We start from the raw sequence: 17,941 nt of genomic DNA, 5'->3' as shown, positions 1-17,941 counted from the left end.
TATATACGGGTTTAATACGGTGCATTGTCAATAATACGTTTTGAAAAATACGGCAATATCAATCTTAGTTTTAACATTTTTATGGACTACCTGGTTAAAATCAATATAACATTTCAAATGCAAAGTATTCAATTAACCAATAACACAAATACACAATATATAAATATAACTGATATTCAAATTATAGTCTCTAGACTCAAACACAATCATAATAAAACCAATTGTTTATAAAAATTACAAATACACCCTACAGTCAGTTTACAAAAATTACAAATGTATCAAGTAAAAGTTAAAACTTAAAAGTATATATTTTATTAAATTTTCTCTCTCCTTTCTCTTCTCTTTCATTTTCTCGTTCTTTTCAAAACTTTCTTCTCTCTTTCTTCTGTAAGTTTCTTCTCTTCTTTCTCTTTCTTTGTTCCACCTTCTCTTCAGTCTTCACTTTCTTCTTAAAAGTTAAACTTCGGCTCTCTTGTATAAAGTATAAACTTATGTCTATACAAAAGAGACGAAGGTTGTGGAAATTGATTATTTGCTGGAGTTGATTGTTGTGTGTTGATTGTGGGAGTTGATTGATTGCTTGTGGAAATTTGTGAGGAAGAAAAGCTGAAGAAGAACTGAGGAAGAAGAAGAATTGCTGCTGAACTGCCGAAGAATTGAAGAAGAACGACTGAACCAGTGAACCAGATCTATTTTAATTTTTTGTATAAACCCACCAAAACGACGTCGTTTTGGGGGTGTGAGATTATGTTTTTTTTTCTTCAAAAATTCGCGAATTATACGCGAATTATACGGTACACCTTATTATACGTGAATTATACGGCAGATTTTACAAAATTCGGATACGTGCGTTTTATACTTGAATTATACAGCTGTCCGTATAATTCGCGTATAATACGCGTTTTTACTAACTAGGATTCTATGGACACATTCACCGAATTTGCCATATAATTCGTGTATAATACGTGTTTTTACTAACTAGGATTCTATGGACACATTCACCGAATTTGATTTCATTGAATTGATGTTGGTGACATGGCGATCTCGCGGAATAATCTGTGTGGTTGAATAGTGTAATCAGGCCAACCGTCACATTGGCCGTAAATGCATCTTATCAAAATTTCTGTGGCTGCAAAATCCTCCCAGCGGTTTCAATATCTCTTTCTTTTTCACTCTTGCCTGCTTTAATATCTCTTTCCTGTTCAATTTTTGTCTTCTATAATCTTTGCAAAGAGAAAACGTGATACACAAATAAAATATTGTTTTATAAAGATAAAATTTTGAGGGCCAACTAATGTGTTAAACATTCATCTTGTGACAGAATTGGATTGTTGTGCGTGCATATTTACTAGAGAGACGTTTTTATTTGAGTCAAGAATTATTTGTTCCTATATGTGTAAAAAATCTTTCCTTCTGGTTCCTATAAATAGGGCTGAAGAAGAAGGAAAGGGTACAGGAGATAGAGGCATGGCTTGTGAAAAAAGCAAGATATTGATAATTGGAGCAACTGGGTATCTTGGGAAATACATGGTGAATGCCAGCGTTTCTATGGGCCATTCAACCTTTGCCTTTGTTCGTCCTCTCAAGCCGAATGCTCATCCTTCCAAGCTACAAATTCACCAAGAATTCCAATCCATGGGAGTCACTCTATTCCAAGTATTTCTATGTTTATTATTAAATAATACATATAAATCTTTATCCATTTATTCAAGACAATGCATTAGTTTAAAAGTTATTGACTTATAACTATATCTAATTTCTCTTTTCAATCATTGGATTTGTATTAAAATTTGTGAACTTAACCATTCATATAAACTGACATTTAATTGATTTCTTATTATAATATTATCACTTTATACCATAACAGTTATGTTATATAAAATTTATCTTAAATAATATGTACCTATATATGAAGAATTTTGTAGTACAAGGGCTGAGTGTATTTGAAATTCTTTTCTTAAATGTAAATATGTCAGATCAAAATATTTTATGGCTGTTTTTGTACTTTAAACAAAGTCATTGTAATTTTTTTTTTTTTTTTTTTTTGGGAGTTTTGAGAAGTTTACACAGAAAATGAGATAACTTCAAATTATAATAATTAAATAAAATTTATGAAAATACCTTACTGGAAATATTTAAACCTCTTGATACTTTAAAGATGTTTTTTGACAATAACTACATATTTCTTTATTTTCTTTTCTCTTATCTTTCTCTCCCACCTTTCACCTTTGTTATCCAGGAAAACTTGAGGGTGGTTGTTGGAATTACCCAATAAAAGAATTTTCCTTATTTATTTTGATTAGTCTATTTATATGTTTCTTCTAAAAAAAAAACACTACCGAGCTCAATAACTTCAATTCATGCATGCATAAACAGGGAGAGATTGATGAGCATGAGAAATTAGTTTCAGTGCTTCGACAAGTAGATGTTGTGATTTCTACTCTTGCAATTCCTCAACATCTTCAACAACTCAAATTAATTTCTGCAATAAAAAAAGCTGGCAACATAAAGGTGCATGTTTTTCCTCGATAGTCTTTCATTTTATAATGCATTGCATCAAGGCACATAGAGGAAAATTGAGAGCCAAATTTCTCTCAAAGTTGAATAAAAGAATTCATACCGATACCTACGTATGAGACAGTACAATTCTTTGTTAATTAAAAATATAATTATTTTATCATATGTAGAGATTTGTTCCATCGGAATATGGTAATGAAGTTGACAGGGTAAGCGCACTCCCTCCTTTTGAAGCTGTGCTTGAAAACAAGAGGAAAATTAGAAGGGCAACCGAAGAAGCTGGAATATCATATACTTATGTCTCCGCAAACTCATTTGCAACTTATTTTGTCCATTATCTTCTCCATCCAAACGAGCAACGCAATGAAGTTATAGTTTATGGAAGTGGTTTAATTAAGGGTAAGTAAGTTATTCTATTTTATATAACAATTCTCTCATGAAAGCTCTCGAGAAGTAACACGATATCTTAAAAACAAAAAAAAACAAAAAAATAGAATATTTACTTTCATTCATTAACATCCATATTAAAATGTGTTGAAAACAGCTGTGTTGAATTATGAGGAAGATGTTGCAGCCTATACAGTCAAAGCAGCAACAGATCCAAGGGTTGCCAATCGTATAATAATCTACAGGCCCCCAGGGAACATTGTATCACAATTAGATTTAATTTCTGCTTGGGAGAAGAAAACCGGAAGAAATTTGAAGAAGATTCATGTTGCTGAGGAAGAAATCATAAAACTTTCTGAGGGTAAGTTTCCTAATTGAACTAATTTATCTTAAACTAATAATATTATTATTATTTGAAACATCTATATAATAATTATGAATCTAATTTTTTTTTTTTTTTTTTTTTTTAAGTGTAGTCACACCACCACCGGGGAATGTCCCTCTTGCAATTTTGCACAACATATTTATCAAAGGTGATCAAATGAGTTTTGAACTAACTTCAGAGGATTTGGAGGCCTCCCAGCTATACCCTGAATACAAGTACACTTCAGTTGATGAACTTCTGGACATTTGCTTGCTTAAACCCACGAAGGTCAAATTGGCTACATTTTAAGGTTGCGTTTGGTTAGGGCTCCTGAAAGATTACACTGGTAATCTATCTTTTAATAAGGCCATTGTCTTGTTTAGTTGAGCAGGTAATAAAAGATTCCGATAATCTTTTATTAATCAAGTAATATGAGAGGTGATACAGGAGTTATGTGATTACCTACTCAAAATGTGATATTTTAATATTATTGTGGTAATCTTGGCTCTGTTTGGCTTATTATTTCTACCCATATTCTCAATCCTATTCTCAAAATACTTATTTGGCTTGTTATTTGACAAATATTAGTATATTTTTTAATTACTTTTAGTCCCCTTAAGTTTATTAATTTCATAAATACCCCCAGAAAAAAGTTTAAAAATTAACAAAAACACTCCCACCCACCCATACTTTCTAGATTCTGACAACCACTGTCAGTGGTAGCCGGAATTTGTCAGAACGGCCTACAAACGATCGGAACTGACCGATAATTCACCGATCTGGCCTTTTACCTCGTAATACTCCCCCATTCAACTACCTAATATTATTCCCAAAATCCTATCCAAAATAATAAAACAAACAGAACCATTATTCTTTAGCGGATCTGCCAGGTATTATTTTGGGTTCGTTTGTTTTATTATTTTGGATAGGATTTTGGGAATAATATTGGGTAGTTGAACAGGAGAATATTACGAGGTAAATTTTAAAAATTTATAAAAAGACCCCTAGGTTTGCTAATTTAACTAAACACCCCAATATATAAAAATTTTGTAAAATGACAAAAATGCCCCCACCCACCCACAGTGCCAGATTCCGGCCACCATCGTCGGAATCTGGCTGAAAAATAGCGTTACGACGTAGACCAGTTGGATCTGGCGGGTAGAGCGTCGATATGGCATTTTCTGCGGCCAGATCCACCACGGATCTGGCCAGAAAAGGTCAGATCTACTGCCAGATCTGGCCCTCGACGGCCGCAAAAGTCAAGATCTGGCCGTCGCTAAAGGCCAGGTCAGTGAATTACTGGCCAGTTCTGATCATTTGTAGGCCATTCTAATAGATTCCGGCTACCACTAATAGTTGTTGTCAGAATCTGGCAAGTATGGGTGGGTGGGGGTGTTTTTGTTAATTTTTAAACTTTTTTTCTAGGGTATTTATGAAATTAATAAACTTAAGGGGTCTAAAAGTAATTAAAAAATACTAATATTTCTCAAATAACCAGCCAAACAAGTATTTTGGGAATATAGGTAGAAATAATAAGCCAAACGGAGCCCTTATTTTTCTTCCAATTTTACCCTTACTTAATAAAAATTCTAGACACAAATGCCCTTTTATTGATGTCAAATAACAATTAACCTAACCTGTTGAATGATTTCTTTAACCTCATTAATTAATTAATTATATAAATAATCTTATAAAAAGTATTTCAATAAAATAATATTTAAGTATTTTATAATTACTATCAACCAAACACATTAATTATTTATACAATCCATACAAACCAAACACAATAATAATTTATATCTGTTTATCTTTTAAGTTTATTTATCTTATTGGTACTCTTATCTTTTTTAATAATAAAATATTGTAAAAAACAAAGGCACCTAAAATGTTTGCAAATAATATCCATCAATCAGTAGTACCGCTACGCTATTTATATGCACAAAGTGGAGCCCGTCTTGACTTTGACTCGAGAGCATAATATCTCTGGTTTAGCATTGATGATATAATTGTGGTATATCTTCCAAGTCCAAGTTTTTGTGATGAATAAAGATAAAAAGACATCCTTCTTTGTGTTTTGAATTTTTACGATGGAGAAACTGCTCAATATCTTTTAACATAGAACTAGGTTGACGGTGCGCAATTTGTAATGCCGCAACGCACATCCTTTTTCATATCAAATGCAAACCTGAGACATCATTGCCACGACACAAGATGCTGAATGCCTTGGCGTGCCTCTGTCTCAAACTCGTGGGCACAAGTGCAAGCTGACTAGACTTGACTCGGCATGGCCATGTGAACCAGTGATACTTCAAACGTCATAATTTTCTCGTTTCAACTCCGATTCAAAACTGTTCGTTTCCAGTTGTTACAAATTTTCTCACCAACATCATTTTTCATCCACATGTTATTTTCAAGCACTTATGACCTGAAAATTTGTCAAACATATCCGTAATTTCAAAAAAACACATTTATAAAACAATTAAGTCAAATTATACAAATTAAACCAAATTTCCCACAAATCATTTACGGGATATACCACAATCTACGGGATTTTATTTCACCTCTCCATGCCTCCTTTGTGGAAGGAATAAGACACACATAAATATTCAAGTCATTTGCTTTTGATTATTGTATCAGAGCAATGATTCTTGGCCCCATTCTTTTTGCTCATTGCAGCAAAGCCATTTGATATAGCAAAGTCATTCGTTTATTTTTCTTGCTCATTTTAGCTAAGTTAGCCCCAAGTTTGTTCATTCTTACAAACACAAAAGAAAATTCTTTTTATCTTTTCCATTACACGATGGCAGATAAACAATCCAAATCATATAAGCAATCAATGTCAAAAAAACAAAAGACCAACCGTTCCCATGAAAATCCAAATCTTCCAATGTTTCTCCATCATTTTGATAATCCAGGAGTAGTGTTCGTTACTTAGCCTCTAATCGAAGATAACTGTAGTGCTTGGAGTCATTTATGATAATGGCATTGAGTGCGAAGAACTTGATCAAGTTTATTGATGGGTTAATACATTACAACAAAAAGAGCTTTTAGCTACGATTTTGTTAGCAACGATTTCAAAATTCATCGCTAAAGGTAACTATTAGCGACGAAATATGAAATTGGTTGCCAACAGTTTCACGGACTTTCTAATCCTCGCACGAGATGGCGGAAAGCAAATTGGCGATGGACTTAGCGACGACATAATTCATCATACAATGTTTTTGTCGTCAAACATAAAAAAAGTGACACTCAAGTTGTTTTGCAACGTAATTATATGTCGCCGTGGATACTTTTAAGACAAAAATAATACAAAACGTAGTCAAAAGTATTTAGCAATGCAAATGCACGATGCCATACAATGTTTTTGGTGACGAAAATATATAAAGCAATGCCAACAAAGTTTAGCTACACAACAAAAGTCCCATCCTAACAACTTTTCAGTGACGAAAATATAAAAATTGACGCAAAATCCATTTGGCTATACAACAAATTGTGCGTCAGTAAACATTTTTTGCGACAAAAATATAAACAATGACGCAAAATCATTCTAGCTATGCAATAAATTGTCCGTTGCGAAACGTTTTTGTTGACAAAAATATAAAAAAAATGATGCAAAATCCATCTGTTACGCAACAAATTGTTCGTTGGGAACTTTTTGGTGACAAAAATATAAAAAACGACACAAAATTCATCTGGCTACGCAACAAATTGTTCATTGGGAAACGTTTTTGGCGACACAAATATAAAAAACAACGCCAAAAACGTATTGCAATGCAATCTATGTTTTGTCGTGAAAACATTTTTTTGTCAATTTTCTTAAAATCATTGCCATTAGTATGTTAGAATTTAATTTTTAATATAATTTTATATTTATATGACAATAACTGAAAGTGTAAAACCAATCAGTAATTAATAAAAGAAATCAAAATTATTATTATTATTTATTTTGTAAATACGAAAAGCACCATAGGGTAAATTGTTTTTTAGGTTTCCACTGTTGGTAGCTTAAGTTTGGTACTTGTTTGTTGCTGTTTAGAGTCATTATTATTTATTATTGTTATTATTATTAGGTTAGTCGTTAGTGTTAGTATTATTTTTTTATAATAAATTTATAATATTATTTAATATTTATATTTAAATGTTAAATTTAGTGCATTAAATTAATAATATTTATTAATATTAAAGCAAACAAATTAAAATTAATGCACAAAGAAAAATCACATCACAATTATGGAAATTAAATTTGGATGACAATAATAAATATTATTAATTCTCAATATCATCTTCAACTTACACATCTTCACTTTCAGTGGTACAATTTTCATCACTCATCTCATTTTCAATATCATCATTTATGAAACTGGTATCATCATCACTAAATCTACTACTTGGCTCCACAAATTGAACAACCTCTGGTTCCACTTCTACCCTATGAAGTTCTTCTTATTCATTAACTTCTGCATCAATATGGAAACTAAATTCATTTGAATTATTGGCTTGATATGCATCATGCATTGTTGATTGATCTTCTTCAATTTTATCGGGAATGTCATACAAATGCCTATGTTGCACCTTCTGTATAACTTTCCAATTGGCCCCTAACTTAGGATCATCAATGTAGAAAACTTGTTTAGCTTGATATGCTAACACATAAGGATCATCGGCATATTATTTGTGACTCACATTGATGCTTGTAAAGTGAAAATCCCTTTGCACCCATTTCTTTTTACGGTCAGTGTCCAACCAAGTGTATTTAAACAAAATCACACTTCTGTCATAAATATGATTCACTTCAATAACTGAATCAAGAATTCCATAAAATTCCATCCTCTCACCACTACCACCACCATTGTCATCATCTTCAAGTTCCTCATACACTAAAACATCACTATTTTGGGTTGTGAGTCGATCCTCACGATCTTTCACAGTGAATCGTACTCCATCAACAATATAAGCAGTATATTTAGACACTCATTCATTAGGCTTACACGCTAATGAATACAAATCATCAGTAGCCTCAACTGCTCCTTGAGAACGTAACACTTTCATCTACCAAAAAAAAAAAAAATGATTAAAATATATGATCAATATAAAAGTTGAAAACCACAAAAAAAAAAAAAAAAAAAAAGTAATAAGACTCCAAAATGTTTGACGACTTACCCGATGTTCAAGCTAATTAGGAAACAATTTTTTGTTGCTTTTTCAATATTTCCATCTCTGAAATATTAGTGCCTTCACTTTCTTTAATTCAAGCATGTGCTCACTAAACATTTTTTCATAAGATACAACAAAAGATTAAACAAAGTTAAAACATATCATATAAAATGACAAAATAAAAACCTCACAAAAACAAAAAAATTCATAAGGTTGGCAAAATATCACTTACTCTAAATAATCAAGCAATTCCACACAATTATTAGGAATATACCAATGTATTTTATCAATTTATGCTTGTGGTAACTGCATCAGTTGCCTCCCACCATATGGACTAACTCTATGCTTGAAATAGATGCATCACCAACTTTGTCATTGTCATCAAAATTACGCTCTGGTCAGCTGAATTTAGTCTCAATATCATGAAGATACATAGAACAGAATGTCAATGACTCATTAACAATGTATGCCTTGACAATAGAGCCTTCGAGTCTTGCTTTATTCTTTACATAAAATTTATAAGTTCCTAAAGCCATTTCAATTGGATACATCCATCAAAATCCTACTAGTCCTACAAGTCTTGCCTCATGTGATAAATGAACAATTGCATGAACCATGATATCAAAAAAGGCCGATGGAAAATTTCTTTCTAATTTACAAAGTATTAACACAATTTGTTCCTCCAACTTGTGCAACACATCCTTTGTAAATGTGTTGCACAAATGAGTTGAAAAAAACAAGATAACTCCACCAATGCAGTATAAATGTCACATGGCAAAAATTTACAAATGCCAATGGGAAGAATTCATTGAAGTAAAATATGACAATCGTGACTTTTAAGTGATCCAAGTTTACCATCTTTAACACTTGCATTTTTTTACATGTTAGCTGCATAACCATCAGGAAATTTAATCGACTTAAGAAAGTTACAAAAGTCTTTTCTTTCTTGCAATGTCAAAGTGTATGTTGCACGTGGTTTAATGTATCTATCACTAATTTTCACCAATGCAATTCCTTCCTCATGTTCATATCTTGCAAATCCATTTGAGCTTTATCAGTATCCTTCGATTTTCCATCAATGCACAAAATTGTCCCAACAACATTATCACAAATATTTTTCCCCACATGCATGACATCTATATTATGTTGTACTTTTAAAGATGACCAATATTCCAATTCGAAGAAAATATTTTATTTTTCGTCCAATTCAATTATGCTAGTGTACGTTTTCGTTTTCTATCTTGATTACTTTGGGTCTTTCCCAATTTCACCATCTCAAAAATTCTTAATTGATTCAGAATATCGACTCCTGATAACTCTCTCGGTGCAACTCAAGTTTCTAGTTTATTATTGTGTAGTCGACTTCGTCTCAATGCATGACCAGAATGTAAGAATCATCGATAATGTGTATAACATATCTTACTTCTCAACCATGTAGATGAAGTTTCCTTGTTACATACTGGACATGCCATATAACCTTTAGTGATTTAACCCGATAAATTTCCATATGCTGGAAAGTTGTTAATCGTCCATAAGAGAGTAGCATTCATTTGAAAACTCTTGTTAGTTGAAAAATCAAATGTCAACGCACCAGTCGACCATAACTCTTTGAGTTCTTCAATTAATGGACATAAAAACACATCAATTTCTCTACCAGGTACTTGTGGCCCTGTTATAAGAAGAGACATCATCAAGTATGGCTCTTTCATACATTTCCACGATGGTAGATTATAGGGTATAAGAACAGTTGGCCACATGCTATACGAATTAGACATGTTACCAAAAGGATTAAAACCATCTGAAGCAAGTCCCAATCGAACCTTTCATGCATCACTAGAAAATGATGCATATAACCTATCGAACATTTTGAGGGCAATTAGTGTTGATTAGTTTTGTTTAATTTTAATTTATGATAGTAGTAGGATAGGGCTTTGTTAATAGTACAATTTAAAGTTTTTTTTGTTCGTGTGTGCTTTATAAGTTGAGATAATTTTTAGGCGGTGAAAGTTTTGTTATTCAAAATTGAGGAATATTTTGAGAAACTAAGATAAAATTTAGAAGTCAGAATTATGTTCTCATCTCATTAGGTTTGCTTTTTTTAATTATTATTATTTTTTATTTTTTAAATCTAAAAGCTAGTTGGACGGATAAAAAAAAACAATAGGAAATATTATGATGACCATTTTCTATTAAATATTTCATGAACGCAATTTTTTAAGTAATAGACTAACCAGTTCAGCTTTATAAAACTATCCATGCATGATTAACCAAAACTTTGAGATTAATTATTATATCTATTTTAGATGTTAAATAAGAATAGGAACAAGGGTTAAAAAATTCGACACCGAACATGAATACTTCTCATAATACACATATTTCGTCTACTCCTACAACATGGACTCCTCCGACATGGACTCCTCCAACATTGAGTCCTTATTAGACTCCTCCAGCTTCAATACATATTACACCTACCAGTCCTATTGGAGATGATAGTATATCAAGTAGTATTTGTATATGTTAATGTTTATAATTATTTTATTTTATTCATTATTAATATTGAATTTAAATTTTTAAATATTGCAAGAACCTCCTCCTTCAAAGAAGAAACTACGTATGACGACAGGTGGAGTAGGCATCAAAGATATTGCCAAGGTCTTTGGGAAGATTAGGATTGTGATGGATCCTAAAACTAGGAGACCCAAGTGCGAATTAGCTTCAAAGTGACTATCAAGTTAATGTGGGTTTTCGGTACGAACCATGGCTCCATATCAAGCTAAAAAGTGGATGAAGATTGACCTAGATGATAAAAAGTTGATTGTGACTCGTTTATTGGTAAACTTGTTTTTAATTTTATTAATTACAATTTTTTAATTACTAATATATTGAATTTTTTTTTTTTTTTTTTTTTGTAGACAAAGTTTGATATTGATTTGAATGATCCTTTAGTCCTTGAGTACCTTAATTGTCTTATGGGTAGGGCTTATCGCAATAATCGTTGTGATCATGCCCAATATTTTCGAAGCTTTAAGGATCCTGAAGAAGCACGGCGACACCCTTATAAAGATGTGTGACCAGAAGATTGGGATTGGTTATGCACACATTTTGCTAGTAAAGATTATCAGGTAATAATTTTTAATATTTATAATTTTTACTAATAACATTATGTGGATGATTTATACTCAGTTGCTTATTATTTAATGCTTATTATTGAAATATTATCTAATATTTATTTTGGCCTAATTAAAATATTATTATATATTTCATTATGCATCATTATTCAATTTTCAGAAACTTTTGAAAGTAAACAAGGCCAATCGTGCTAAGTTGCCATACAATCATTATGGTGGGTCAAAACCCTTTGTTTTTCACTGAACAAAAAATTCAGAGGTTTGAAATATTTATTTTTGAATAATTTTTTATTTAAAGTGTATATTGAAGTTGTTATTTATTTGTTTATTTTTTGAGGATCTTCTTGAAGGCCAATTCTAAGGAGAGGTGCATTTATTTCATGACACTCATTTTAACAGTAAAAGAAATACTTGGATAAATGATGAACCCAAGCTTTGATATGTAAGTATTATGTAGTGTATTTTTTTTTTTTTTGGTATAAAAGTTTATTATATTTTTATATTATAACCTAATACGTTTTAATCTTTTAATTTATAAAAGTATATTGTTTTTATTTATATATTTGTGCGTATGTACATATATATAATTTTTTTAGAAACAAATGGAGAACATTCTCAATCAAGAGCCTAAGGAAGGTTCTCAGCCACCTACTCAATTAGAGATCACTCACAGATTTTAGGAAAAAAAAACCTGGTTATTATCGTGGATTAGGTTATGGTCCAAAACCACCTACATCTTCTAAGACTTCAAGGTGAGCCAATCAAAAAGTTTTAGAGGAACTCACACACTTGCATGAGGAGGTGCAAGAACTACGAGGCATAAGGGAAGAATTTCACCAATATATGCAAACGATGGAGAAGATGCAATAGTTCATCTCAATTAATATGGGAATATGGGTTCTCGATCTAATGGCTCACAGATATTTTCGGGCCAATTTCCACCACATCCTCCACCACTTGCAACAATTTGAGTTTTTATTTGTCACTTTTTGTTGAACATTAACAATTTAGTCAACTTTATATATTTTCAACTTTTTATTTAAAAACGAAGATATATAGTTCTATAATATATTTGGTTTGGTATATTTATTTGATTTCAATTAATTACATCTACAAATTGATATTTACGTTTTAGAATTAGATTTTAAAATGTCTAAGATAAATTAAATATTATTCAATCATATATATACAAAATGGGCGACAACAATTATATTTCGACGTTGTAGACTTTTAGCTATGAAATACATTCAACGTTGAAAAGTTTTGCTAATGACTTTTACGTTTTATCACTAATAGTTTCAAGTGATGAAATATAAAGTACCGTCGTGCTATAATTTAAATGACACATACAGAGATTACGTCGCTATTAACTTTAGGCGACAACAACTCATATTTTATCACACTACATGTTAGGCGATGAAACGTCATATTTCGTCGCTATATACTTTAAGCAACGCACACAATTATAACGTGCTATTAACTTTATGCAACAAAACTGCACATTTCGTCGCGGTATATTGTAGACGAGCAAAATTCACATTTCGTCGTGGTATACGTTAGGCAACAGAAATACACATCTCATCACAGTATAGTGTAGGCGACAAAATAGAGAGTACGCCGCTATTAACTTTAGGCGACGACATTTAATATTTCACCGGTAACTAGTTTTAGCGACGAAAATGGTATAAGCGACAAGTTTTTGGTTTGTCACCAGATTTAGCGACGAATTTTAACAAATTGTCGCTAAAATCAAGCGCGACATGCCTACCACGACGATCATGACAACTATTTTCTTCTATTGCTAAACGTAAACTGCAACGGTTTTTAGGTTTTTAGCAACGAAAAAATTCTTAGCTAAAAGCCCTTTTTGTTGTAGTGTGATTAAATAGCAACAATGGAATGAAACGAGTTGGTGATCGATTTTTCACGTGTTTTTGCACTTCACTATTGCAAAACGAGGGCAACTTTTTTTTTTCTCTTTTTTTCTTTTGTTTAGAATTGTATTTAGGGGACAATGTAGATCTTAGATTGGGGGTAAGGTAAGTTTCTTCCAAAAATTTTGAATTTATAAATTTACGAGGAATTTTTTTTTTTTTTTTTGGTTGAATTTTGTTTAGTTATTGGATTAATTTGTATGTCAATAATATTAATGTGATCACGATCACATTAACTTTAGAAGACATTAAACTTTGCCTTGGTTTAAAGGAGATTTTGAGCATTAATTGCATCTAGTTTGAGACCATGGTTTTTGGTATGAGTTTTTTTATTAGTCTAAATGCTTACAGAAGTAGTTATCTCAACAAACTCTAGAACTCATTTGATAACCACTTGAAGCGAAATCTTAGAATTCACATTACTTAAAAAATGATTTATGTTATTTTTGGACTGGTTGAGTCTTGCAACCCTACCCTTTTATATTATTATCACTAGTTAACCAGTCTAAGCCTTTAAAAACATATTTTAGCCCTGTTTTTCTTTCATCAAGCTTATTGTAGCCCCCTTCCCCTTTAATCTAAAATACACAAAAAATTGAGAGATCCAAAATAAATATATTCAAATACTCTCATTCCAACCCCTTTTAAGTCTATTTTCTTACTTTAGAGTCTTTTTTTAGTTTATTTTATTATGTCATTTTAATTTCGTAGTATTAATGTGACTAATGAGTAATAGTTGTCCGTTCATTTTTCTTATAGGAAACTTGCGTTGGCTCCATCACATTTGACTGTGGAGCTTCCAAAGAAAATTGAATTTGGAAGAGTAAACGACTTTTTTTCCACCCAAGGTTTGTCTTAATGACATTTTCCACCCAAAAAATTTCAAAATACCACTTTTTCACCCAAAGCTTATATTCCATTAATACCCAAAGCCAATTCCGACATCGAAAATTCTCTCTATCACCACCATTTAAACCTCTGGTATCTTCTATATAAAACATTTCTCACTTCGGTGTAGAAAAAGGATACCCACAACTCAAACGCAAAATTAAAGCAAACAACAAAAAATAAAGCAAACCAAACACAAGAATTTTAAAGTGGTTCGACCCAATCAATGTTGCCTACATTCACTATCCACTCAAACAATCTACCAAGCAAAAGCTTACAACTATACAATTTTTAGAAGAGAAAAATTGCAAACTCCTTACACTATCCCAAAAAGCCCAATTACACTCTTAATAAAACCCACAATGACTATTCTTTTAGTGTTTATTTTACACTTTTTGAGATACTTTAAAAGTCCAATCTACTAGTCTATTTAAAGGGGAGAGTTCCTTTGCAACTCTCATTCCCAAGCAATATGAGATTCAAGGCACAATCCCAATATTCGGTACTTGATTTCTCACCGATTGTCGGTCACCGCAAAGCTAGATTTTCTTGTTCTTAGCTAATTTCTAACAACGAATATTCAGTCAATTACAACCATTCGATTTACCAGCCTCTACTCTATAAAAACTCTCTCATCCTAGGTCTTGGTAACTTGCCGAACGCTGACTAAAAAAGTGAAGTGTATTTTGAGTATTAACGAAATATAAACTTTAGATTAAAAAATGACATTTTGAAAGTTTTTCGGTGTGAAAGTGTCATTAAGGCTAACTTTGGATCGATTCGGATATTAAATGCACATTAATATGTGACACCTGATCTCCCGAGTTGGTGGCCCAACTTTGCCCTTCAAAGTTGAAACTAATAAATTTTTATTGGTGATTGATGGATGATGCTACATGTGAGCATTTAATTCTCGGCGTAGCTTTAATTTGTAAGAATAGGTTGGTGACAAACAGGTGAACTAATCCAAACTTTTATTATGGAGTAATATTACGTTAATTATTTATGTAGGCACATGATTCATTGTTTTGTATGTAGCATGATTGATATTGCATCCATGTCGTGTTATAGGTTTCTTCCTTGTCAATCTATTATAAACATATGTATACGAGAACAATTTATTTGAATTAATATATACGCATATACTATTATAAAGAAAAGAATTAGAGGTGGCCGTGAGCTTTTTATATTGTATGAAATATTTAAAATATAGACGAAAATGGATATTACGATATTTTAACAAGAAATAGTTTAATTATTATCTAAAGCTTTTTATTTTCTACTTTAATTATGGACATGAATTTTATTTATATGAATTTAAAAAGGCATGTAATAATTGGATTAAAATAAGTTTAACAAATTATAAATAATTGGACTAAATAGTAATAAAAGTAAAACTGACTACATTTGTTGAACACCAGAGAAATACAATAATACACATTAAACTAATAATAATAATAAAAACTTACACGTTCTTCATCTACTCATAATTTAGACAATCGCTGGGTCACGAAATCTCTAACTTGTCCAATTAACTGAGAGGCCTCTGGTACTTCAGGAAATATATAGAAAGCATGAATCATGTGTGGATACTCGATCAACGTTGCTTCTTTCCCTGATTTTTCAACCACTTATAGTATCTTTTGCCAATCCCCTAACGGGTCAAACCCCCCCACAAACCCAGCGTTTCGGATAATCCAAAACGATATATCTACCGCATTCGGCCCGCCTCACATTAGCTGCCTCGTGGTCTCGGTTTGACCCGTCTGGCAAATACACCTTCCATATCCAATCGGTTCGGGCCAATGAAACCAAAAGTGACCCCTTTAATCGGGTCTCGGATTCAGTCCTCTCTTCACCACCAAAAAACGGTTGGATTGAAACCAGCCCGATTATCTTCAACACCCGAAATTGAGCCCGACAGGCTCGAACTGCCACATGGTGAGCTATATTAGCACCTGCACTATCACCGGCAAGAAAAACTTTTGACAAGTCAGCATTTTGTGGAAGTATTGCCTTGTCATCCAAAAATTTAAGAACATCAAATGCGTCGTCGTATTGACAAGGGTAGCGATGTTCAGGGGACAGACGATAATTAACAGAAATAACAAATGCAGGGATTTTACGCGCGAAACGGCGGCAAACGGCGTCGTAGGCTTTAGAGGCAGCGCTTAGGAAAGTGAAGCCACCTCCGTGTAAGAAAATGACAACGGGGGTGGGGCCGGAGACTGAGATGGGAGAAAAGGTACGGAACCAGAGATTGCGGGCAGGATCGACGGTGGTGTCGGAGGTGGAAACGGAGTTTATGGGTTTATAATTGGGAGAAGTCTGAAAGTCCAAAAACTTGATGAGCCGACGGTTGATAGTACCGTCGGAGCGACGACATGTGTCGGTAAGAGCGGAGAGAAATGAAATGGCGATCCTTGTTTTCCATGGGAGGTTGAGCTTGGGTGGTTGATCGGAGTTTGTTTTAGTGGAGCTCATTTTAGAAAGGCGGAGAGTGTGTTGGGAGAGATTATGGGGAGCAAGAAGGAAGAAAGGATGCAAATTGTCTGGGGATGGACTGGGGTGAGAAAAGGACAAGTAACATCCAAATCTTTTAGATTCTTTTCTTCGTTGTCACTGTGAAAGTAATACTTTGCCTAAGAAAAATGATACAGTCACAAATAAAATGTATACCAAATTACACGTGGCATCATTATGCCCTCCGTTAATTATAATTTTTTTTACAAAAGAGGATAATTTGGTATGCATTTTCTGGTAACTGTACCAGTGCTCCTTTACCTTAAAGGAGAAGAAATTCCAATTTTTTTTTCTTTTTACGAGAACACCCTTTGGGAGTTGTTTAGGTATCAATAATGGACTCATTTAACCACTTAACTTGTAATTCAATGATAAAGACCTTAAGTTAGTTAGATATTTTGTGTTTGAGTCTTACTAAATGTTCACATTTTAGTAAGAATTAATTGAGATACCTACAAACTAATTTGAGTACCCAGAAAAAAAAAAAAAGATTGACTCATTTTTTAATGGGTGGAATTTTGTTTCTTTTCTACCTAATTAGCAGAACTAAAGACAAGTTGGGTGGATGAATGATGATACTTAATGATATAATGAGTTAAATGACCTTAATCTTCTTAAGTTATGACGGAATAATAAAATTTTTCCAAGGTTTTGGAAATAACAAAAATTCATTTATTTTTAATGAATTGTTAAAATTTGCACTGTGATGAATTAGTAAATATTACTAAATTACTCGTCTATTGTTTATTTTAACATCTAAAACTTAACGATAAAGAGATTATGCAATTAACTTTGATATAATATAACAATGTGTTTGTTGCAAGGCTAGCTTAAAGAGATTTGGGGATTAAGGTAAAAGTTTTAAAATTAGGTGTTTTATATTTAATTAAAAAAATAAGAATATTAAATAACATTTTTTTTATAAGATATATTACCAGGGTAATTGATACCATTAGCTAGGTACCTATGCATTAGACCTGGCAAAACGGGTGGGTGGGCCGGGTCAAACGGGTACGGGTCTATATACGGGTCAAAAATATTGGACC

General features: G+C 32.3%; 1 protein-coding gene and 1 pseudogene across 2 annotated transcripts; one reads left to right on the top strand and one right to left on the bottom strand.

Annotated features, from left to right (window-relative positions):
- The first annotated feature begins 762 nt into the window (after positions 1-762).
- LOC116127423 (isoeugenol synthase 1-like) lies at positions 763-3,796 on the top strand. Of its 2 annotated transcripts, none has more exons than XM_031413075.1 (5): positions 763-1,656; positions 2,377-2,511; positions 2,688-2,916; positions 3,062-3,265; positions 3,376-3,511. In XM_031413075.1, the coding sequence occupies exons 1-5, from the start codon at positions 1,393-1,395 to the stop codon at positions 3,378-3,380; spliced, it is 837 nt and encodes a 278-aa protein (XP_031268935.1). In that variant the 5' UTR covers positions 763-1,392; the 3' UTR covers positions 3,381-3,511. The 2 variants fall into 2 exon arrangements, with proteins under 2 accessions (XP_031268935.1, XP_031268934.1); XM_031413074.1 differs by having other exon boundaries at positions 774-1,656; positions 3,381-3,796.
- Positions 3,797-15,778: 11,982 nt separating this feature from the next.
- LOC116127424 lies at positions 15,779-16,972 on the bottom strand (annotated as a pseudogene).
- Positions 16,973-17,941: the final 969 nt, after the last annotated feature.

This window comes from Pistacia vera, unplaced genomic scaffold (genome assembly GCF_008641045.1).
Source record: "Pistacia vera cultivar Batoury unplaced genomic scaffold, PisVer_v2 Contig190, whole genome shotgun sequence".
Taxonomy (NCBI): domain Eukaryota; kingdom Viridiplantae; phylum Streptophyta; class Magnoliopsida; order Sapindales; family Anacardiaceae; genus Pistacia; species Pistacia vera.
Note: the sequence above shows the minus strand (reverse complement) of the source record. Positions and strands in the feature narration are given on the sequence as shown.

What these genes read in the sequence shown, in the direction of transcription:
- LOC116127423 (XM_031413074.1), top strand. Translation starts at nt 1,393, where the DNA reads ATGTGTAAAAAATCTTTCCTTCTGGTTCCTATAAATAGGGCTGAAGAA. An exon ending in TGGAAGTGGTTTAATTAAGG is followed by an intron (nt 2,917 to 3,061) that starts GTAAGTAAGTTA and finishes TGTTGAAAACAG; the next exon opens with CTGTGTTGAATTATGAGGAA. An exon ending in AATCATAAAACTTTCTGAGG is followed by an intron (nt 3,266 to 3,380) that starts GTAAGTTTCCTA and finishes TTTTAAGTGTAG; the next exon opens with TCACACCACCACCGGGGAAT.